General features: G+C 33.1%; 2 protein-coding genes across 2 annotated transcripts in view; one reads left to right on the top strand and one right to left on the bottom strand.

The window, feature by feature from the left end:
* Nucleotides 1-15,728, top strand: part of LRRTM3 (leucine rich repeat transmembrane neuronal 3) — a 128,349-nt gene extending 112,621 nt beyond the window's left edge. The window contains exon 3 of the mRNA XM_004583420.2: nucleotides 14,017-15,728. Within this exon, the coding sequence (XP_004583477.1) occupies nucleotides 14,017-14,226 (210 nt within the window). The 3' untranslated portion in view covers nucleotides 14,227-15,728. The remainder of the gene's footprint in view (nucleotides 1-14,016) is intronic.
* The window catches only part of CTNNA3 (catenin alpha 3), a 1,173,927-nt gene that overhangs the window by 841,476 nt on the left and 309,345 nt on the right, over nucleotides 1-23,106 (bottom strand). The gene's annotated exons all lie outside the window — the stretch shown is intronic.

The raw sequence follows: 23,106 nt of genomic DNA on the forward strand, positions 1-23,106 counted from the left end.
CCTAAGCAGATTTTGGGAAGAACTACACTCAAGGCCTCAGTCCTTAGAAAAGCATTTACTGCTCTGTGAAGTTGAGAATCACTTTCTTACCTACAAAATTCTCAATTACTCTGTAAGCCTGATAAGGAAAGCTGGCCCACAGGAAAAGAATCCGTTTAAGGAATTACATAGGAATATGCTATTTCCAAGAAAGGTTTTGATGAAGCACGATAACGTGGTTAAGAGAAAACACTATTTTTTCTTGCATATTTCTCTAGTAATTTGTTTTGATCCAAGCCACACCTGAAAGATTACCTATTCTTTACTTAAACATAATGTATATCAGCATAAAGAAGAGAATTTCACAATTGGAACATTGAAGGAGATTTTAGAGATTATATATTAGAACTGGAATTGACTGAGCATGGACTAAGCCACAATATTATTAGTCAAGAGATGGATCAGATTTTGGTGGCTAGGAGCGTCTCTTTTATAACAATCACATCACTGAGATTGGATGCTCAGGAGCAATTAGTAAGAATGCTGAACTAGACAAGTATTCCTTCTGTAGTCTTAAATTCAACCAATAATCACTTGTGTGTTCTGACAATAAAGTAGGTGTTTATGTAAGGTCAGGAGGTGTAAGTGTGATCAAGTGTACTGGTGTAAAACTTTCTGCATCATTAAACTTAGTCAACTTTAAATCTCTCTAGATATCCATAGGTATAAGCTATTTCATTAGAGAAAAAAATTTTCTTTCTTCAAAAGCATGTTGCTAATGTCCTCTAATTTAAAAAAAAAGCGGGGGCGGGGGTGGAGCTAATATGCAGGCTGAGAATCACAACACAGGAAGCCATGGAGCTATCTTACTATTACCCAGAGTTGGGACCAACCAGTTAGTTAAAACCACTGTTTTTTTATAACATAGTTTTGTGCGCCTACCATCTACAAAGTGTTATCTTACAGCCAAAAATACAGTCCTATTTTTTGAGTTAAACTTTATCCTTAAAACAGAATGACTCTTTCCCACTATGTTATTATCCATCACCTACCTCAGCACAACATTCACCAATGCCCATGAAATTTTAACTACATCTGAGTTGTATATGAGAACTTATTATTTTTGGAATGTGTGTTATTAATTTACATTTTTAGTTCCCCTTCAGAAAGGTTAAGAATTATTTAGGTCCTAAGTAGTTAGAGCAGATCAACAATACCCAGTATATTTATGAAGTAAATATATACCTTGTCCTCAGTCTATGCCTTATACAAGTCTCAACTGAAGTCTGAGGAAACAAATTTTAAATCATTAAAATTAAAATAATCAAAAATCCATTTAACATATACTCACACTCCTAATAGGCATTCAGAATGATTCCAAATGTGTATTTTAAAAGTTGAATTAAAGGCCCAGCAGAGTAGCCTCCTGGCTAAAGTCCTCACCATGCATGCGCCCAGATCCCTCATGGGCCAAGTCCCAGCTGCTGTACTTCCCATCTAGCTCCCTGCTTGTGTCTGTGAAAGCAGTTGAGGATGGCCCAAGGCATTAGCAAACTGCACCTGTATGGGAGACCCAGAAGAAGCTCCTGGCTCCAGGCTTTTGATCAGCTCAGCTCCAGCTGATATGGCCGCTTGGAGAGTGAACCAATAGAGGGAGGATCTTTCCTCTCTGTTTTTCCTTCTCTCTGAAAATCTGACTTTCCAAAAAAGAAAAAAAAAAAGCTGAATTTACAAGATCTGTACATATTTTATTAAAATGTAACTGCTTGAAGCAAATTAAAACTTATATGGAGAAAATAATGAAAAAAGCAAGAAAAATTAAATCAGTTCTCTATTAGTAAGATACAATAATTTCAAGTCAAATGAGAATATAATGCTTCCAAGTGGCCAAAAGACACGAAAAAAAAAGCTCAGAATCACTAACCATCAGGGAAAAGCAAATAAAAATTGTAATGAGATTTCACCTTAGCTCAGTTGCATTTGCTTTCATTCAAATATCAAAAAGTAATAATATACTGGTAAGAATGGGGGAGAAAAAGCTCCCTAAGCCACTGTTGCTGAAAATGTAAACTAGTAGAACCATTATGTAAGATAGTCTGGAGATTCCACAAAGACCTGAAAACAGATCTACTGTGGATGATCCAGACTTTGGATCCCTGTGAATTTACCCAAACACAATGAAATCAATATACAAGAGACTTTTTAGTGAACCCATGTTGGTGAAGTTCAGTTCACAGTAGCCAAGATATGGAATCAACCCACATTTTCATCTGTGGATAACTGGATTTAAAAATGCAATATATGTAATTTATGTAAATGTTTATATATTATATCATGCACATTAAATATTACGTATTATATATTATTATATAAATGGAATATTAATCATAATAAAATGAGATAATGTATTTTACAACAAAATAGATATAACTGGAAACAACTATGCTTAGTGAAATAAGTCAGTCTCAGAAGAAATATTTTATGCTTTTCCTGAAGTGTGGTAATTAATACACAGTGCACAAAAATTCAAACTATAGTAACAAGAGGAGCATCTTTCTTAAATATTTGATGATTGTTTACAGCCTGTGTCTATAATCTTGAAGAAAAGTAGGTTTTTCTTTATTTCAACAGCTATTTGTTGAAATCTTTACCAAATGGAGTATTAGCCTGTGAATGCCAATTAGAATGAAAGCATGCCATTGTAAATATTTAAAGAGAGAGAAATAAGAGGGGAAGAAGTTAGGTAAGGAGTGTGGGCAGGAGGCAGGGTAGAGTGAGAACTGTAACTATACTCCTAAATCTCTTTTGTAAAATACATGAATTTTTTTTCAGTTTATATAAGCAAAATAAGTTAAAACGAGATGCAGAAGATGTTTAACAAAAATGCCAAGACCACAATAACACAGTGGGAAGAATACAGTTGGTTGGAAGAAGGTAGATCCTAAAGTCACAAGAGAATATCAAACAAACATACTAATGTTCAGGCAAATCATATGAAGTGCCTCTGTATGAGGCCAAAGTGCTCTGTCAACCAGACATTCAGTGAACTCTGTATCAAGCATTGTGAGTTTGTTCTGCAGTTCTTCATGACTGATTTATAAATCGGTTGACTAAGCTTATGTAAACCTAGACTAAAAATGTCAACTGCTATAACATTATTAAAAGACTTGAGTAGAATATTACAACTATAATTTTCAGGATGGGAAGGGGAAAGAAAAGAAGAACAAAACTGCTTTCAAAATGATTAGGCATGGCACTTCATGGCATTGCAGCATGAAGAAATATTCAAAAACACAGCACCAAGCAAGATTAGTGGGAGCTTTTGAGTCATACTCTCAATTTGATCCCATCACTTTACCTGGCAACAGTACCAATTTAGCAGGCACAATTTAGATTTGCATGTAAATGAACACAGTTCAGGGAATTTTGCTTTGTTTCAGTATAAGATCACTTTTCACTGGCACCACAAGAATAAAAGAGATTAACTAAGAAGGATCCAGGGCAGAGTCCATTACTGGGAGAGTTAATTTGGCAGGTGTGTTAAACTCTTGAAGTCATAAAGAGCTTCCAGGAAGAGTCAAAGAATTTGAAAAATGAAAGCATGGAAGGTATCCGAGGATAATGTACTGACAGGATTCTCACATTTATGGGAGAAAAATTCAAATTAACGAACAGATATTTTAATATTTAGCCTAAAAGTTTAAACTCTTTTATTCAAAAATATACTCCATGATAAACTACATTAAATATTTTAAACTAAATATAAAGATTCAAAATAAACATAAACTGTAAAGTTAATTAAAACTAAGAAAGAATGATTTCAAATATTATAATGCAGTGCTATACATATATATACCCATTATTGTAGATTTTCACAAATTCATTTTAGTCCTCTGCCTCTAACCTGGAGTAATAATGACCACTACCTTGACATTTTACACTTTGATACATTATCTCAGTCACAGGGCAAAAGACTAAACTTAAATATATGTATTTAATATACATAAATATATATTATACTTATTAAATAATATATATAAATGTATATATTTGCCATAATAGCAATACTAAGGATACCTTGATAATTCAGAGAACAGAGACAAAAGTGGATGATTGCATGAATGGGATTGGAAAATTGAGAGATGCTGGTTGGAGAGCCAGCAATGCTCTCTCAAATGGAATCCTGTGTCTCCTATTTGCTAAACGTGTGCTAGACTGGCTTAGGTTCTGTCCAGAAGCTTTGAGAACAGGGACTTTGTATATCCTGAGCATCTGGCATTGAATGAGCTCAGAAAACTCATCAGACCTTTATGGAAGGAAGAAGATAGGCATGATGAATGAGTATTTCTATTTTGTTCTACAGAGAGTGGCATGTGGATATATGGAAACAATACACACAGGCAATTCCTATGCATGCTACAAAACCAAAATGCCTTTTTAAAGCATAGAATACATTCATAGATTGTTACACATCATTTAAATATTTAAGATACTATTCTAAAACTACAAAGATGAAGGGACATAATTTTTATGAATCCCTTTAGGTACAATTGTAGTACTACTTAGATTATTTGCCAGACAAACATGAAGCTACTAAACTTTAGGATTTCTGGTTTTGTTTTTGTTTTATTCATTTCGAATACATTTTGGTATAGAAACTATAACCTTTCAAATAGAATTCAACTCTTTCTACTGTGTTATTTTGCTCCACAAGACATCACTGTAACACAGTTTCACACAAAAGATACTAGAATTGTAAGATTCTAACAAACAGTATTTTTTCCTAGTATCCTCAAATTATGAACAGTTGAAACTGTTTAAAATAGTATTGTTACTGTCTTACCTTCCTATACTTGTGGATGTTAAGATAGCAATTGCTAATTTAGTTGACAACTTAGCTGTTAAGGAAAATATTAAAACTGAATAGTAGGCTCTGGGAATCCCCCCAACCCTTTCCACGACCCTCCCCCCTGAATTCCTCCACCTTGATGCAGTATTACAGTTCAAATTCAATCAAGATTCTTTCCTTGCAAACGTATACCAAGCATAGAGTCCAGCTACTTATTGTCCAGATGGGTTGAACAGTTTCTTGGGGAGACCATCTCTGGTCCGAAGTTAGAGCTGGTAGAATATCATCACAGTCAATTAAGAGTCCCAATATAACATCAACAGCAATTTGCAACATTATGGAATTGACATGGTTTTGAGTAACCAGTATGTTAAAAAAAAAAAACTGAATAGTAAGACATGAACTATAAAGGACACATTGTAAAGGAATAAAATAGCTAACTTAAAAAAATAGATCACATAAATTCAATTTCTTCAGCACTGCATGAACATGTCTTTGACTAATTGACTATGAGAATAAGATAAAGTCAGTAACTCTACAGTTGGTTGTACTCACACCAATTAATATGAGAATGCTACAGACATAAGAGACTGCTTTTCAAATCAGTTTTAAAACATATTATCTCTATGGGAGCGTCTATAAAAGTAAATATTGAATCACTCCTCTGCAACATTGACTCTCACCAATAATTCTTGGAAATAACATTATTTTCAAAAATAAAGGTAGCTACATTTTGTACCCACAAAGGATGAATGATTGTTACTATAATTATCCCATTGAATAACTGTATACATAAATATAAATCTTTATAGACACATGGTTCATACCTTATGCCCCAGTCCATCCCACATTACCTTTCTTAATTCTCATCCATTATTTATCCATCTACTTTACTAGCCTATGGTTTTGAGGGAAAGCAGGAAATGTGTTGTGTTCATGTTTGTTGTCCATTTCCCTAACTCTGCTGTCACTAAACTCCTACTCGGAAATAATTTATGTTAACAAATAAATACATGTATAGATGAACACAGATAAGGTGCAGATTAATGTTTCTATTTTTTTTTTATTTTATTTGAAAAGAAAACCTAACCCAAATAAATTGGAAAATTCCTTATCCATTTACAAGTCAACACAGAAATCCATCTCTAAAATTGCCAAAGATTCCACTGAACATATTAAGAATTATATATATAATACTTGTATATATATACACCAATATATACCAATCTGAGTTTGATAAGCAGACAGGTTTGATTTTGAACTATTTCCATCTACCTACATCATGAAACTTTGATAAGCCATGTATTTTTTTCTAATGACCCAATATACACAGCAGTCTTATAAGCAGCATTGTAGAACAGGTAATCACAGTTTTCACACTACTGAAATAAGACTCAAAGGTAAGTATTAATTTTTAAACACTGTCAGACTTACTTATTGTGTTTGCCTCTGTAGGCTCCAAGGACATTATGAATTAGAATGATAAATGTGCAGTAAAATACAGTGGTTAGAAAATCAGGTGACCAGTTTTGCAAATCAGTAGGGAAGTAATTTTAGACAAATTATGTAAACAATATAATTCCCTGATTCTTAAAGTATAAAATGCAGGTAAATGCATTTACTTTAATGTTAAGCACTCTTGAAAGACTTAACAAATAAATCAAATACAGCATACAGCATGGTCCCCAGCACACAAGTACTCAGAACAGTGAGGATAATGAAGAGGTCAGTGAAGAAGCCATACAGATGTCAATCAAGAGACCATGCAAATGCAGAGCTCCTGATGGCTGTACCAAGAACTCACTGCAGAAATCCTGGAGTAATCAAGGGAGCAATGAAAGGAATATTGGGGCAGAGTTTGAGACTTCACTGGGGACCCAAAGTATAGTGAGGTAATAGCTTAACATTATTTCTCCTTACATTGCATGTAGATTTTACCAAATACCTCAACATCTGGAAACACTAATAATGATTAGTGATACAAATCTCAAGCTGAGAATCAAATTCATAGGAAAGGTATTTTCATTTTAGACTTTCTTAATAGTATTCAAACAATACTAGAGGAGCATTTTTTTTTTTTTTGGTTTTGACTATAAGTTAAAAAAAATCTGTCTGTAGAACTCAATTTGGTTTGAACGAAATAAATGATGCTAACTAGTTTTCAGACACATCAAATTGCACGTACTACCAGCAAATCGTAAAGCTAGTAATAAAAACCACTTATATAACAAAATAGAAAGCTCAAACATCAAAATGAACAAGGATAAATAGTAGCTGTGTTTTTTGGAAAATTAAATCACCTTTTTAGATGGAGAAATGTATAGGCAGTGGGGTGATAAACAGACATGTACACGTGTGTTTCTGTATGTCTACACATATCCACATGTCCAAATAAAACACTGGATTTAAGGAAGATAATCTTCACAATAAAGTATTTGTATGTGTGCATGTGTGTGTATACACATGTGCATATGTATACATACATATTTTATTCAAGAGACAGAGACAAAAAAGAAAGAGCTTCGATCTTGCAGTTCACTTTCTGAATGCATGCAATAACCAGGACTGCACTGGGTCAGAGGAAGGAGTTCAAATCTCAGTTCATGCATTTCCCCAAAGTTAGCAGGAACCTGTTTAATAGAGTCATCATTATTGACTCTCACTGGCTGAAATCAGGAGCTGGAGCCAGGGTTTAAACCAAGCCATACCAATTTGGGACACGGGTGTCTTACACACTGTCCTGAACACAAAGCCAAAGAAAAAGAACAATGTTTCAGACCAGAAATAAAAAGACAAGAAAGGGAAAAAAAGTGAAACTATTATAATTTCCAAAATATTGCTTTTTAATTAAATAGAGATGCAGTTCATCTTCTCCAGTGAGAACTTATGAATAGGGGCCAGCTTGCAATGTCAGCATCCCCTATCAGAACACTGTTTCAACTCCTGACTTCTTTGCTTCAAATCCAGTTTTCTGTTAATGCATCTGTGTAGGCAAGTGGATGATGGCACAAGCACATGGGCCCTTGTTATTCACCACAAAGGCCTGGATGAAGCTCCAGGTTATTCATTTTTTAGACTGGCTCACTCAGGGTCTTGTCAGCCATTTAAGGAGAAAATAAGTTGGTTGGATGGAGAAGGGGGTCGGGGTGGGGAAGTGAGAGAGGATATCCCCATCCTCCCTGGCTCTCCCATATCTCTGTTACTCTTAACTTTCAAAAAAATATTAGATATTTCTTAAAAAAAAAAAAGAGGCTACAAACACAACCATGCACTTTTTTTTTTATCTTTAAGAAAGGCTATCAATTCAGACTCCAAGGTAGTCAGCGTAAAGATACTTTGAGCCAAGAACTAAGACAATGAGAGAAGAGGGTACATGTTATTGTCAGTGAGTAAGCAACTTGAAAACGATGGGACATTGGGAGCAGCCTGGGAGGAGTAAAATCACAGTAGCAAAGCTGGCTTAACCAGCAAGTACTTCTACAACAGAGAAGGAACCAGGAGAAAAAACATTTCAAAAGCAGAGATATTGGGCTCAGTGTGAGACAAATACAGAGATTTTTTTTTTTTATTTCATTCCTTGGAAACATATTCTCATGGATGTTTGTTTTTAAAATTTAAAAAATTTTAAAATTTTTTAAAAAATTAAATAGAGAATACAAATTTCAGGTGTTTCATATGCGTAGTTTTAAGAACACAGTATTCCTTCCTAATCTGCCTTTTCTTCTCTTCTTCTCCTTCTCTCTTTTTGATTTCTCTTATAATTTTTACAATGATATACTCCAAATATTCTTTATAATCACAAACTTAACCCTCCAACAAATAAGCAGTAAGGAGAAATTCAACAATTTCTAAAGCATGTAGGCAAGGACTATAAATACTACTCAAAATAAAATCTGAAAATGTCAACTCATATATATATACAACTTTTTGTAGTCTTTATATTAGATATAATAAATCAAAATATATATATATATTTGCTACTCTCTGATTTACTCATTAAGTATAATCGGTACAAATTGTATTCATTTTGCTGATAAGATAGGATTTCATCCATTTTTATGGATAAGTAGCATTGCAACATGTATATACACCACAATTCATTTATCCAGTTTTTAGTTGATTAATATTTGGGTTGACTGTATATTGTAAACATGGCTGTAGAAACAACTTTCACACACTGATTTCATCATTTTAAGCAAATTCCCAGTCATATGATGGATCATTTTCATATTTCTGAGGAACCACTATACTGTCTTCTATAATGGTTTCACTGGTTTACATTCCTGCCAATAGTGTATCAGGGTACATTTTCCCCTATGTACTTTCCAGCATTTGTAATTTTTCTTCTGGATGATAGACATTCTAACTAATCTGAGGTGGAACATCATTGTGGTTGTTATTTCCATTTCCCTGATGGCTTGTTATGCTCAGTATCTTTTTTTTTTTTTTTAAAGATTTATTCATTTTATTACAGCCAGATATACACAGAGGAGCAGAGACAGAGAGGAAGATCTTCCATCCGATGATTCACTCCCCAAGTGAGCCGCAACGGGCCGGTGCGCGCCAATCCGATGCCGGGAACCTGGAACCTCTTCCGGGTCTCCCATGCGGGTGCAGTGTCCCAATGCATTGGGCCGTCCTCGACTGCTTTCCCAGGCCACAAGCAGGGAGCTGGATAGGAAGTGGAGCTGCCGGGATTAGAACCGGCGCCCATATGGGATCCCGGGGCTTTGAAGGCAAGGACTTTAGCCGCTAGGCCACGCCGCCGGGCCCAATGCTCAGTATCTTTTCATATGTCTGTTGTCCACCTTTATTCCATCCTTAGAAAACTGCCTGTTTATATCCTAGCCCATTTCTTTTTTTTATTATTATTATTTATTATTTTTACTTCATTAATTACATTGTATTATGTGACACAGTTACATAGGTACTTGGGTTCTCCCCACCCCTCCCCAAACCCTCCCACCATGGTGGATTCCTCCACCTTGTTGCATAACCACAGCTCAAGTTCAGTTGAGATTCCCCCATTGCAAGCATATACCAAACATAGAGTCCAGCATCTTATTGTCCAGTCAAGTTCAACGGCTTCTTAGGTATACCCTCTCTGGTCTGAAGACAGAGCCAGCAGAGTATCATCCCAGTCAATTGAAAGCTCCAACATACCATCAGCAAAAATTTACATCATTATGGAATTAATTGACATAGTAATGAGTAACCAATATGTTAAAAGTAAATGCGAGTTCCCAGCCACCTTCTGTGACCACCTCACCTACACTTCAATTATATTTATACACAACATATAACATTCATAACATAACATGTTATACATAACATCATATCATCTTAAATTAAGGCAAACATGTGGTATTTAACCTTTTGGGATTGGCTCATTTCCCTTAGCATTATGGTTTCCAGTTGGGCCCATTTGGCCACAAAGAACTGCATTTTGTTTTTTTAATAGCTGAGTAGTATTCCATGGAGTAGATGAACCATAGCTTTCTTATCCAATCCTCTGTTGATGGGCATTTTGGTTGTTTTCATGTTTTTGCAATTACTGATTGTGCTGCTATGAGCATAGGAGTGCATGTTGGTTTCTCATAAAACAATTGTTCTGGATATATTCCTAGGAGTGCTATTGCTGGATCATACGGTATGTTGAATTTGAGTTGTTTGAATATTCTCCATACTAATTTCCATAGAGGCTGTACCAGCCTGCAGCCCCACCAGCAGTGGAGTAGGGTTCCCTTTTCCCCGCAACCTCGCCAACAAGTGTTGTTGGTGCTTTTATTCATGTGGGCCAGTCTTACTGTTAGCCCATTTCTTGAGTGGATTGTTTTCTTGCTATTGAGTCTCTTGAGGTCTTATGTTTCCTGAATATTCATCCCTTATCAAATTCATAATTTGTAAGTATTTTCTCCCATTCTCTTGGTTACTTCTTTGTTGTCTCTTTTACTGTGCAAAAGCTTCTTAGCTTGACATGATCCCATTTGTTAATGTTTGTCATTTTGGCTGTTCTTTTGGGGTCTTATCAAAGAAGTTTTCACCTGTAGCAATGTTTGAAGTATTTCCTCCATGTTTTCCTCTACTAATTTTAAAATTCCAGCTCAGTATTAGATCTCTGATTCACTGTGAGTTGATTTTTTCTAGTTGTAAGTAAAGAGGTATTGTTTCATACTTTTTCACTCAAAGATCCAGTTTCTCCAACATCATTTGAAGAAGAGGTGCTCCTTCCTTCAAGGATTGATTTTAGTCAATAAATCAAATGTACTTATTTATAGATGTGTGGGTTAATTTCTGGGGTTTCTTCTGTTACACTACTCCACATGTCTATTTTTGTGCCAATATCAGACTATTTTGATTATAATTATGCTGTAAGATGTCCAGCTTAACGTTTATTCTTTAGAAATAATTTGTCTATTTGAGGTTTCTTGTGATTATATGATTTTAAGGATTATTTTTTCCAGATCAGAGAAAAATGTCTTTGTTATTTTGATCAGAATCATATTGCACCTGTACATTGCTTTGGGTTATATAGATGATGTAATTCTTTGATGATGTAATTCTTCTAATCCACGCACATGGAAGATTTTCCATGTTTTTGTATCTTCTTCTATTTACTTCCTTAATGTTATATAATTTTTATTGTAAAGGTATGTCACATCCTTGGTTAAACTTATCCCAAATTATATGAGTTTTTGTAGGTACTGCAAATAGAACTATACCACACATTCTGTTCACTGGTTGTGTATACAAATGTTGTTGATTTTTGTGTGATGTTACATCCTGAACCTTTGCCAAACTCTCTTACAGTTCCAAGTACACTCAATTAAAAACTAATTACAACAATAAATAGAAAACAAAAGATATTACACATCTGAATTCGAGCACAAAATGGAGAAAATACATCTTAATACAAATTAGAGCTACATCTCAAAAACCTGATTCATTATTATCTTCCAAAAATGGATAATTCTTTTCTGTTCTTCAGAATATTTTGTATTTAAGATAATCTTTGTGATCCACAGAAAAGATTCTTAAGTTATTCTTGCAAATTCGATTACGAGAAATACTTGTGCATACTTATATGTATACATAAAAATTGTATAGACATAAGTGTTATTTACACAGAGAATGTAAAGTTTAAATGATTAGGTTATTCATATTTGAACATAGACTTAAAAAAGTTATTCTTTATAAGACAAGTCCAAACACTATTTATGAATAGGGGAAAATCTTTTAAAATGAGTTATTCTAGATCATCAAACTTTATATATCTTCTGTGAAAAATACATATTATTTATGTTGAAATAGTGGAAAATTATTGCTAATGCAAATATCATTGATACAGAGATAGTACCAGTTAAGCAGAATTGAAATTTTCCACAAAGAACAATATAAATAATGGCTTGGCTACTGCCTTTCACCATTAAAACACCAAATAATGACTTCTTAGCTTAGGCTATATGTAGTGCTTTTTGTAGAACATATCCAATAATAAGAGACACTGCATTAAAAGGAAAATTTAATGCATATATGGTTTAACCTGGGAGTTTCAGTCTGGGTACTAGCAGACTCTAGATACTAAATAAAGCAAGAAATAGTGTAGACATCCATTCAGCCAAAATAAATGTATCATAATCTGTCATTATTCATAAAATTGTGATTATAGAAATCACAAGCTGCACTAGAGTTAACTCCAAGTAACCTAAAAAAGATCCAATATATATGAATTATTTAGTTCCATGACAAATTGGAACATGTACCTAAAAATCCTACAGGTATGTGACCTGCAACACATTGCAGAGTGATTTCCCAAAGGCTAATGTAAAATGCATGTACTTCTATACCTCAACTCTATTCACACCTTACAATTTATTAATATATTATAAACCCTGAGGTATTTTATCCAAAACAACAAAAATTTTTATTTATGTTAAATGGAAAGGATTCTATTAACTATTTTCCTTATGATCCTTCTATTTTCTTGGTCATTTTCTAAAGCATATTTCTTTTATTAACAATCAGTTTCATGTTCCAATTTTTAAAATCCACATAAAGTGGAAAGGAAGTCAGAAGTTTAATTTGATTAAGTGGATTACACATCTAAGGGGGCAAAGTCTTACACATTCGATACATCAAAACATCCATATTACAAACAATTCAAAAAGAATTGGATATTTTTATTGGAGACAAAACAAAGAAATTATTTACTAAATCATGTTTTAATGAAAGATAAATAAGAATGCATAGAAGCGTAGAAGTGGACAGATACATAGCAAAGAGGCAGAGAGAGACAGTGGGGGAAAGAAAGAGAGAGATTGGTTTTTAGTCTGTGACTTTTGATTGTGTTTTTAGAGTGTCCTTGGTCTATACTATGTATGCTTCTCCTCTTCTCACAATGGTCATACTGTATTTTATTCCTCCCAACTTTACTATGCACTTTCCTTAATTAACAAGTGAGTAATTTCCTTACATAAAACACTGGTTCTTTCTAATTATATTGTCCCTTGATACTTTTAAGACATTCAGAGAAACTACTGATTTTTCCGGTTTTTACCTGAGCTTTAAATTTTAGATATGAACCAGCCTAAGGTTACTAATGTTTCAAGGAATTTTGGTGGTAAAGTAAACAATAAGAAGTTATGAATGGAAATAACCAGAATGACTTGATTCTTCTGCCATAATTCTGAAGCCACAGTTTGTAGATTAAAGATACAGTCATTAAGAATTTGTAGGAAAGGCAAATTCCAGACCTGCCTCAGATCTACAGCTTGGGGACAGAAGGATAAGAAATTGAAGCAGATGATTTTTTTATGATTGCTAAAATTTAATACTAATACCAAGCATAATCAGATATTCATTTTCCCAGTTCTAAAAGAAAACTGACCCCATAAGTAAACATAATTTTTTATTTTTTCCAATAAGGTTTTTACGATTTTTAAAAACTTAGACTCTACTGCTTATCTGAAAGGTTTAGTTAACAATTGAGCAGCTTAATTTTCAGGTTTTACAATTGCTGCATGGAACTCAACCGACGAGCACCAGGACATTAACTGGACAACAGAGACACCTCAGTCACAGCTGTAGCAATAACCAGATTAGTCAAGTCAGCACTTCGAGACCTGTTGTTTGCCCCCAGAGTCATCTGTCATTTTGTAACTGACCTTTCTCATGTCATTTTTTCCCAGATACCTTTATCAATGAATGTCTCAACCTTTCTGGCATACGACCAGCCCACAATAAGTTACTGTGGGGTACATCATGAACTTCTCTCTCATAAGTCTTTTGAAACGAACGCACAGGAAGATACGATGGAAACACATCTAGAGACTGAGCTGGACCTGAGCACAATCACAACAGCTGGCCGAATCAGTGACCATAAACAGCAGCTGGCCTAACTGAGCTAATTGGTAGCCAAGGGCTGCTACCAAACTTTGTAACCTCAAGGACAAAATGAGGAAGCTTTGTTCATTGTGGACTCTTAAAAAGGGAAACAAAACAAAAACCCCCTGTTCAAATAAACAAAAATCCAAGGTTGATTCATGAAATAAAGAAGACATGAATTGTTTCAAGTCTACACTTTGTAATTAGCTAAGTTGTGCAGTATTTTTTGACTTAAATACAGTACGACCTGAAAAAAAAAAGAAAATCTTTTTTCAAAATTCATTCTACCTACCTGTAAAAACTGTACAGAGCTAATGTATTTTTCATATTGTAAAATTTCAATTATAGAAACAATTGGTATGTACAGTACCATAATTTAATTACATTTTACTTTACAAACTTTACACCTTTCAGTTTCTAAAATTTTAAATTAACAAAAATTATTTCTTGTGTTATTCAGAGTTACTCAGTTTTGTAGGGACTGTTTTGTTATTGCTTTTGTGCCCAGAACCTTGACTCTAAAATTCTGTGCTGTGCAAAACATGCACGATTTTTATCATGCTTACTGCGTAGAATTTTATCTACTTGTTCCAGAAATAATACATTAACCAAAAAAGGATTTAATTGTTCAGACTTGTAAGAGGTTCTTCAATTACATAGACAGGTTTTTCTTACAAATGAAAAAAAAAAAAAATCAAAGGCTCCTTTTTTTTAACAGTTCTTCTCAGACTTAACTGTTGCCTTGAATTACAGCCTGGTTTCTAAGCAGTGAAATGTAATGATAAAAAGGGATATTTTAACAACATATTTCCGAATGAATGACTCATTATTTCATTCTTTTGAATAAGTCATTGTTAAGGGTTGTGGGGAAGCATGGACAAAGCATCACTGGAAACAAAGGCCGTAACCACAGCAACAGACTTTGATACACTCAAAAGGTGCAGCTGCCAGTGACAATAAAAAACTTTGGTTATATCTCATTATTTTCAGTCTAAGGTGGGAGGACAGTGCATAATAATTGCACAACAGCAATTTTTTTTCCTAATTAACCCGAAGTGGTTCACCTAAAAATAACCATCAGTGCAAAATGTGCCTGGTTCTTAAGACATTGAGAACTAGGAGACTATATTCCGGGAGCAACTCAGAGGAAATACATAAATTTTTTTTCACATTGTATGCTACATCAATTCTCTTCTGAGGGCAAATTTTTAATAATTTACAGCTCATTCCAATATAGATATGAGCCATGGTGGAGAACTTAACCACTCAAATAGAATATAAACATCCTAAATATGTTCTAAAGTGATTGTTTTCCATAATGGAATTTACATACAATGTATCTGAAAAATAATTCAAAATAATTTGACACCAACCTAAATCATGCATTGACTATGTCACCGCACTATGGTTCATTAAAATCAAACTAAGAAAATATACTTTCCATAGGGTAAAATAATGAACTTATTTCTGTCGTTTGCTTGACACAGGTTGTTGCTGGAAAATATTGTTACTTTATGGTAATTACACATTGTTTTAAATTTGAGTTTTTAAATATAAACTATAAGTTTCACTGTTACAGTAGAAGAAGCACTTTTATATTGTCATTTTATATTCATGATGTCAGAAACAGGTTGGGAATATGTCAAGTCTAACAGGAGTCAACATATTTAAAAACAATAAGGTAATGAATTAATGAAAAGCACCGTCAAACCTTTAATTTTTTATTTCTTCTAAAGATACCAAAACTATAGTTTTATGTTGACTATCAAAGCAAATTTGAAAAAAGAGTGGACTTTTAAAACTGTAGATAAAATTTTTGATGAATACATATAAAATAAAAAAGATAAAAAGATGGAAAATGTTGAAAGAAGCAAATTACAACTAATTGAAAATAACTGTCAAACATAGTACTTGTATCAAATACTTAGCAAACCATACTGTATAAATTATTTTTTATTTGAAATTTTTATCGTGTTTAAACCTTATTTTACCATTTCTGATTTCCTCACAATGTATTTTCTGAGTATTCTTAATTTGGTACAGTGAAATTCAGCTTTGCACAGCAAGCAAATTTATAGATGGTCATAAATCTATTTGTAGATTTGAAATTCAATGCAAAATTTTACTTATTAAAAAACCTGAAATATTAGTTATAACCTTTCTTATTAGCAGATGTTCTGGCCAAGCCCCAAAAGGAAGGATTAATTTGTGTAAATCAGCACTTTAAATTTATTTCTAGATACCTTCAAAGTAATAAATGATTTTTTGAAATTTTAAGGTTCCAAGGAGCCTTATATATTTGCCCTTAACTTCCCGAAGCACACCATTTTCTTTCTTCAACATTAAAAGTCCACCTAAAGTAAAAAACTATAAATAGAAGCAATCATCTTAGAACTGTAGTTCTGACAATCTGAAGCCATAAGGTACAGGATGAGGCCAACAACCTAATAATTTTGAGATTTCTCTTACTTGAAATTAAACCAAAAGATTGTTTAACAGGGGGAAAAAAAGATGCTAGTTTGTTTGCTTAATTTATGTTTTATCACATCTTGGAGAAAATGGCTGAATATCTAAAATACATGGTGTCTAGAATATTCATCACACATTTTTGCAATTTATACGTTTGTGTTTAAAACTTTAATTTCTAACCTATCTATTTTCAGTACTCCTCAGTCTCTCAATTCCTCCTTCTCACCACCTGAACCCATGCCATCTTTCCTGCCTACTGTTCACCTATTTAAACACCTGAAATATTTACTTATATTTGGAACTGAATAATGGAATTTGATCCAGTGTGGTTGCAATAACAGCAGCAGCTACAGAAAACAATGAAGTTATATAGTGCTGTGAGGTTTAGAAACCATACTTTACATAAATTATCTCATTATGTCTTCATAACAACCCTGTGAAGGCACACTCATCCCAAAGAACCTCAGCCCTCACCAAGGAAACGGGACAGTGAGCTATTCTCAGGATTGAGAGCCTGCTCAGCTTTCCATTCTACTAAAAATTTTCTCTGAGAGTCACAAAATGTCCAGAAACAGTGATGGAACGACAGGAAAAAAGAAGTGCTCAACATGTCCCTCAGTGATCCCTTATTTAACAGTTCCCCTAACTATGTAATTCATAGACTATGTGAATTATTTCTGTATGTTACTTGGGGCTCTCACATTAAATTTCCTGGTTCAAAAGTACAGCAAATGGCATATTTCTAAAAGGCAAGATTGTTTGTAAATGTGTAGAACAGATATGCCAAATGTGGACATATATGGACCCCAAGGTGCAAACAGGAAGACAGACCAAATACCACCTAGATCAAAATCCTGTAAGTGGTTTTAAAAGATCCATAACACCATGTTGAACATGTTCAGTTCAGACAAGATGGGGGAAGTTTGTCTTTTGGTTTTTTTCCCCTTTTGTATCAGAAAGATTTCTTGAAACAAGAATTATTTTTATTCATAATAATAGAAAACAAGTTTCCATATTTTCTCCTTCTAAGAAAAGTGAAATGTAATTTTTGCAAACTAACATATTGATGCTAAAAACTATGGTAACATGTAAATAGTATATTTTACCATTCTGTTGATTCTTATCAAGTTGCTATCTTCACTCCCACCAGAATATTAAAGATTTTAATATAAATTATATTTTTAGAAAGAAGGAAAATATGCTCAATTTTAAGTTTCAAGACAAATGACATAATCTAAATTTGAGTTCAGATATGTGTGACTCCATAAACTGCCTAGAAAGTCTTTTTGCAAAACTATTTCCTAAACAAAGCCACTGTACTTAAGTTTATAAGTGTAAAAATATATTTACTTTTCACAACTCCTAATGCACATCATCTCTCAAACTAAACACTCAAAAATTAAAGGAACTGAAAGCATGAAAACAGATATCTTATGTGAACTGTTGGTAAGCAAAAAATAAGAAAATCAGATGTCCTGAACCAACGGCAGTATATGAAAGAAGAGGAAATCCGAGAACTCACCAAAGCAGGCATAATAATGTGTTACATTAGCACAGCCCTTCAAAGCTAACTATGAGAGGTAATAATATAACAGTTTTATAATGTAAGATCCCAAACCATTGGTTTTACAATAAGAATGCAGATGAATTCACGCAGAAGAGCCTCCAACTCTGTCTTTTCAACTCACAACAGCTATCTCTAAATGTGGCACTACCTCAAAAAGTTCATAGAAATATGAACTTAAAAGGTAAGTTTATTTTGGTGGCAAATATTGTTTTGAAATATGTGCAGGTCTTTTTTTATTATAACACAAATTACATGAGCTCTTTGAGGATCTCTTATAAACTTGCCAACATCATAGGATATAAAATTGATGCCTTCACAATTCAGACGTGCCAACAAGGATGAGTAGTTTGACAACTGCCTTCATTTTGCTGTCAATGGTAACGGGGAAGAAAAATAAAAATTCAAAACATGTAAAGAAACAACAGTGCTAATGGATTACTATGGCTTCCATAATTTAATCGTGAAACAGAAGGCAGTTTGTATTTTTGAACTATAGGGTAAAATTCATGTTTAAAATGTCCACATTGAATTATTTACCTTTCCATTCAAAACAGTGATCAATAGAACACCTCAGCCATTCAACTCTTAGGGAATTTCTAATTGTCTTCCTCTGTTCTCTCAAACTTTTACAGACACCTCTTGAAAAGCTGAAGATTTATTTTATTTAAATAAATAAAATTTCAAATGCATAAAGAGGCCTTGTGACAAAGAATCCTACACTAAATCTTTTTGGTGTTTGTTTTCCAGTCTTAAATAGCAAACTATTTTCTGTAAACTGTTTCCATCTAGTTGTCATGTAATGCAGCATATTTGTACAACGTGGCTCTCAAGGTTCTAGGATGCATTCTCTACCTCACCCTATATAAAATGGAGAATTGACTGCAAGTTTTGAGCTAGTTTAAGATTGATCTGTCCAAATATATATATAGATTCAAACTGTTGAATTTATGTGGATTGATTATTAACAAAATTGATTGGATAAGGTTGACAGTAAATTTTTCTACTGGGTATTTAAATATTTACCACCCATCCTGTCCACAACATTACTATTAAGAAGTCAAGTTGATCCCAAATTGTTTGGGTCAATATGAAATTTACCAAATCAGAATTGTGGCACACACTGTTAACACTTCACTCAGATGATGATATTAATACAGATTAAGTTGTGAAAAAATGCTCAAATTAATTTACTTATACCAAGTCAATGATACTTTTTATCTAAAGCGATCAAATTGTGTCTTTCATCTACTATTGTGAATCTAGCTTTTGTAATCTGTGTAAATTATCTTAGCTAAAGGAATGTAAAGCAAAGGATAACTACATAAAATGCTCTGCTTGCTTCTTTGACAAACTGAACTATCTACAAATTTTTTTTTTGCATATCTGAATCTAAGATCAGTTTTAAGGACCTGTGTTAATTACTTCACTTATTAGTTGTTCCCATGGAGGGTGCTTTAAGGACACAGAAATCAAGAACTAATTAATAATGCATCAGGCATTGGTACTCTCCTTATCTCATTCTAAAACCATGACAGAAGTAAAAGCAATTTTTTAAAGAAAAGAAATATCAAGATTTAACAGTAGAGTTGAGGATTGAAATTCACTCTAACAATATGTTCCTGCCATTCTATTATGTTTTTTCAAGACTGAAAGACTACAGTCAAACCAGATTCCTATATTTTAATAATGATGTGGGGATAACAGAAGAAAACATACATCTTTCATTTACTAAATGTTATAATTACAGAAATTATTTCACATTGTTTAGAGAGTGTCTTCAATATCCAAATTAACAGCCTATTGAAAAGAATCCACTACTTTCATGAAATTTTATACATTACTTTTTAAAAAGAATGAACATACAAAAGAAGAATCTTTGAAAAGATCAATAATCCGAAATATTCCAAAGACAAATATCCCCTGCATTTTTAAATTTCCAATTGTTGAAACTCTATTTAAAAAAATATAATCAATTATAAGTAAACACCCCTGCTATAACATTCAACTGGTCAAAAAAGAAGGGTAGATGTTCATATGCAGTAAAAATTATATTAATGAAGATCAAATAAGGTGTGAATGGCAAGGTGAAGGGAAAGGCCAATAGTCTATTGTCACAAAATGTCACAATGATATGAACTCGATGGTAGAGTACTTTCTAAGAATAATTTTATGTGGCAGTAATTTTTTATAAGAGAATTATTACTTAAACAAGTGATGTATGATTGGGGGCACACTATATTAAAACCAAACTTTATAACAATGAAGACACCACATCTTCCTCAGAACTTACAGTTTAAATTTTATATATATGTATATATAGCATTGTTTCAACAAATTATATGTGTGTGTGTGTGTGTACAGTATTGTTTCACCTTTGTGTGGAAATGGCCAAATAACATTTCTGAAAGCATCTTTACAAGTTCACATCTTCAAATAAGTCATTCACATGCTTAAATAATTTCTTGAATCTATTCACGCCTCCATGAGAGTCTTTTATTTCTCTCTAAACTTGCACAGGTCCAAGCAATGCCACAGAAATTTACATTCTCATTTTGTTCATTCACACTACCTGAAATTATAATGTCCATGTAGAACATAACTTTTCAGGATGCATTTAATAATCAAGAGCCAGTAAAATACTCTGTAAGCCACACATTATACTAAAAATGACCACTGCTATAATGTTATTAAACTAGGCTATAAGTAACTAATAAATTCAGTAAATAAAGAAATTCTACCACCCTAAATCTAATAAATTTACATCTTCTCACTCGAGCACCTCTGCCACCATATAGAAATTTTATCTGAAATATCAAGAATAATTCTGATTTTAGACCAAAAGAATGTTCCTGACATCTGGACTGAAGATGCGGGGAGTAATGAGAAGGAAAAGAAAAATTATTCACAATAACAGGTAAGTGATGGAAATGTGGATAGATAATATGAATGTGATTTTTAAAACTAGTACACATAACTAAATTTTGTAATGATGTGTATGACATCAGGTGTCAGTAATCATGTGGGTATTAGGAATGTAAGACTCAATAGTTATTTGTGACAGCAGTATATACTAGACAGATGATAGAGGATAGAACTAATTCAATAACAAGAAAAAATATTAAGAACAAAATTCATTAAAAAAATTTATTGCCACTTAGAGGAACTGAAGAGTCAGAAAAAATTCAGAATAAATATTAAAGTATATTTTCAAAGTCAAATTTGAAATAGCCTAAAACTATAAGCATTGAATTGCTATTTCAATCATATGAGTAATCATATTAAATCACATACACCAAAATATGATTTAGAGAAATACGTAATTGAAAGTATAATCTATTTTACTGTGTGGCATCAATGCTATATTACTTTCAAATAAGACCTATCAATATAATATCATAGAGAAAACTGTGCTGAAAGATTGGTCACCTTGTCATGCTGCTGTACCATGAGTCATTATCCAAGTGAAATGACCATGATAGTAGACACCCAGAAATACAATTTCTTAAGACTTATCCAGCAGGTCTTGATCTAGCTGTTTTTAACACTAATTATCCCCTGGTAATTACCTCATTCACCTAACAAAATATGAACATAAGTATTACACTTTGGAGTTAGAAGATTATGTGTAGCTCTTAATTCTCCTCCTCTGTCCTATATTGAAATTATGGTATAAAATACATGAACTCAATATAGAACCTTGACACTACCATGAAAATATCAGAAGTTTTTTAATAAGTAAATTTTTATGTAATGTAAAATCAAAATGAAGATTTGGGGCATTTATTCTTAACAATCTGATTTGTTCAAATAAATTAAGTGCATAGAATATAAATGCTATACTGTGTAAGGAAAATATTATATGTATGATGTAATATACCTTTTACTTTCTGAGGAGTAACCTCAGACAATTCATCGTGTTCTATAATTGCTACCAGAAAGAATGTCTACATAATTACTTCCAGAAAGAATGATTTAATATCAGGCACTTGAAGACTAAATGATAACAATTAACACTTACTGAATGCTCATCTTTCCAAGTATTTTTTGTATTAATTCACTTTCTTCTCATTCACATGGTTGCTCTAACAAACAATAACCAGAAGTAATAACTATTGCTTTGCTCTTAAGGAAATATGGAAAATGATACACACAACATTACATAACATACAGCTATTAAATTCTGAAGCAAAGGTTCAAATTTAGGCAAAAGATATTTTGACAAATTGACCCTAATAGTTGTCATTCAAACTTCATAATATAGTTTTCATTCTTGAATTTGAAAAGCTATTCATCTGTTACAACTGAAGCAATTTAATAAACATGATGTTTTTATCACAGATATAATACGAGGGTGCTTCAAAAAGTTCTTGAGAGAGGGGCATTTGGCTCAATAACTAAAGACATTTGTTGGGATGCCCACACTCTTACTGGAGTGGTGGGATTGGAGCCCCCCCCCTGTTTCCAGTTCCTACTCTGCAAATACACATCCTGGGAGGCCCCGGATCCCCACGTAGGAGGTCTGAATTGAGTTTTCTAACTGGCTTCATCTGGCCCAGTCCAGCCATTGTGGGCATTTGGGGAGTGAACTAGAAAATGAGAAACACCTCTATCTCTCCATTTTTCTCTCCCTTCTTCTCTATATTCTCTTTCTCCCCCTGCAGCATTTTCAAATAAATTACATATACACATAATTCCTGCAAGACAAAATTAAAAGGTAACTTCATGTTGATGTAAAAAATTTATAATCCACATAGTTTTTAACACTATGCAATTTTTCATGAGCATTTATATTGTTTTAAATGAAAAGTAGATTTATTTACAAACAGGGCAAAGATCTTTCATTTGCTGATTCACTCAC

This window comes from Ochotona princeps, chromosome 13, assembly GCF_030435755.1.
Source record: "Ochotona princeps isolate mOchPri1 chromosome 13, mOchPri1.hap1, whole genome shotgun sequence".
In the NCBI taxonomy this organism is placed as follows: domain Eukaryota; kingdom Metazoa; phylum Chordata; class Mammalia; order Lagomorpha; family Ochotonidae; genus Ochotona; species Ochotona princeps.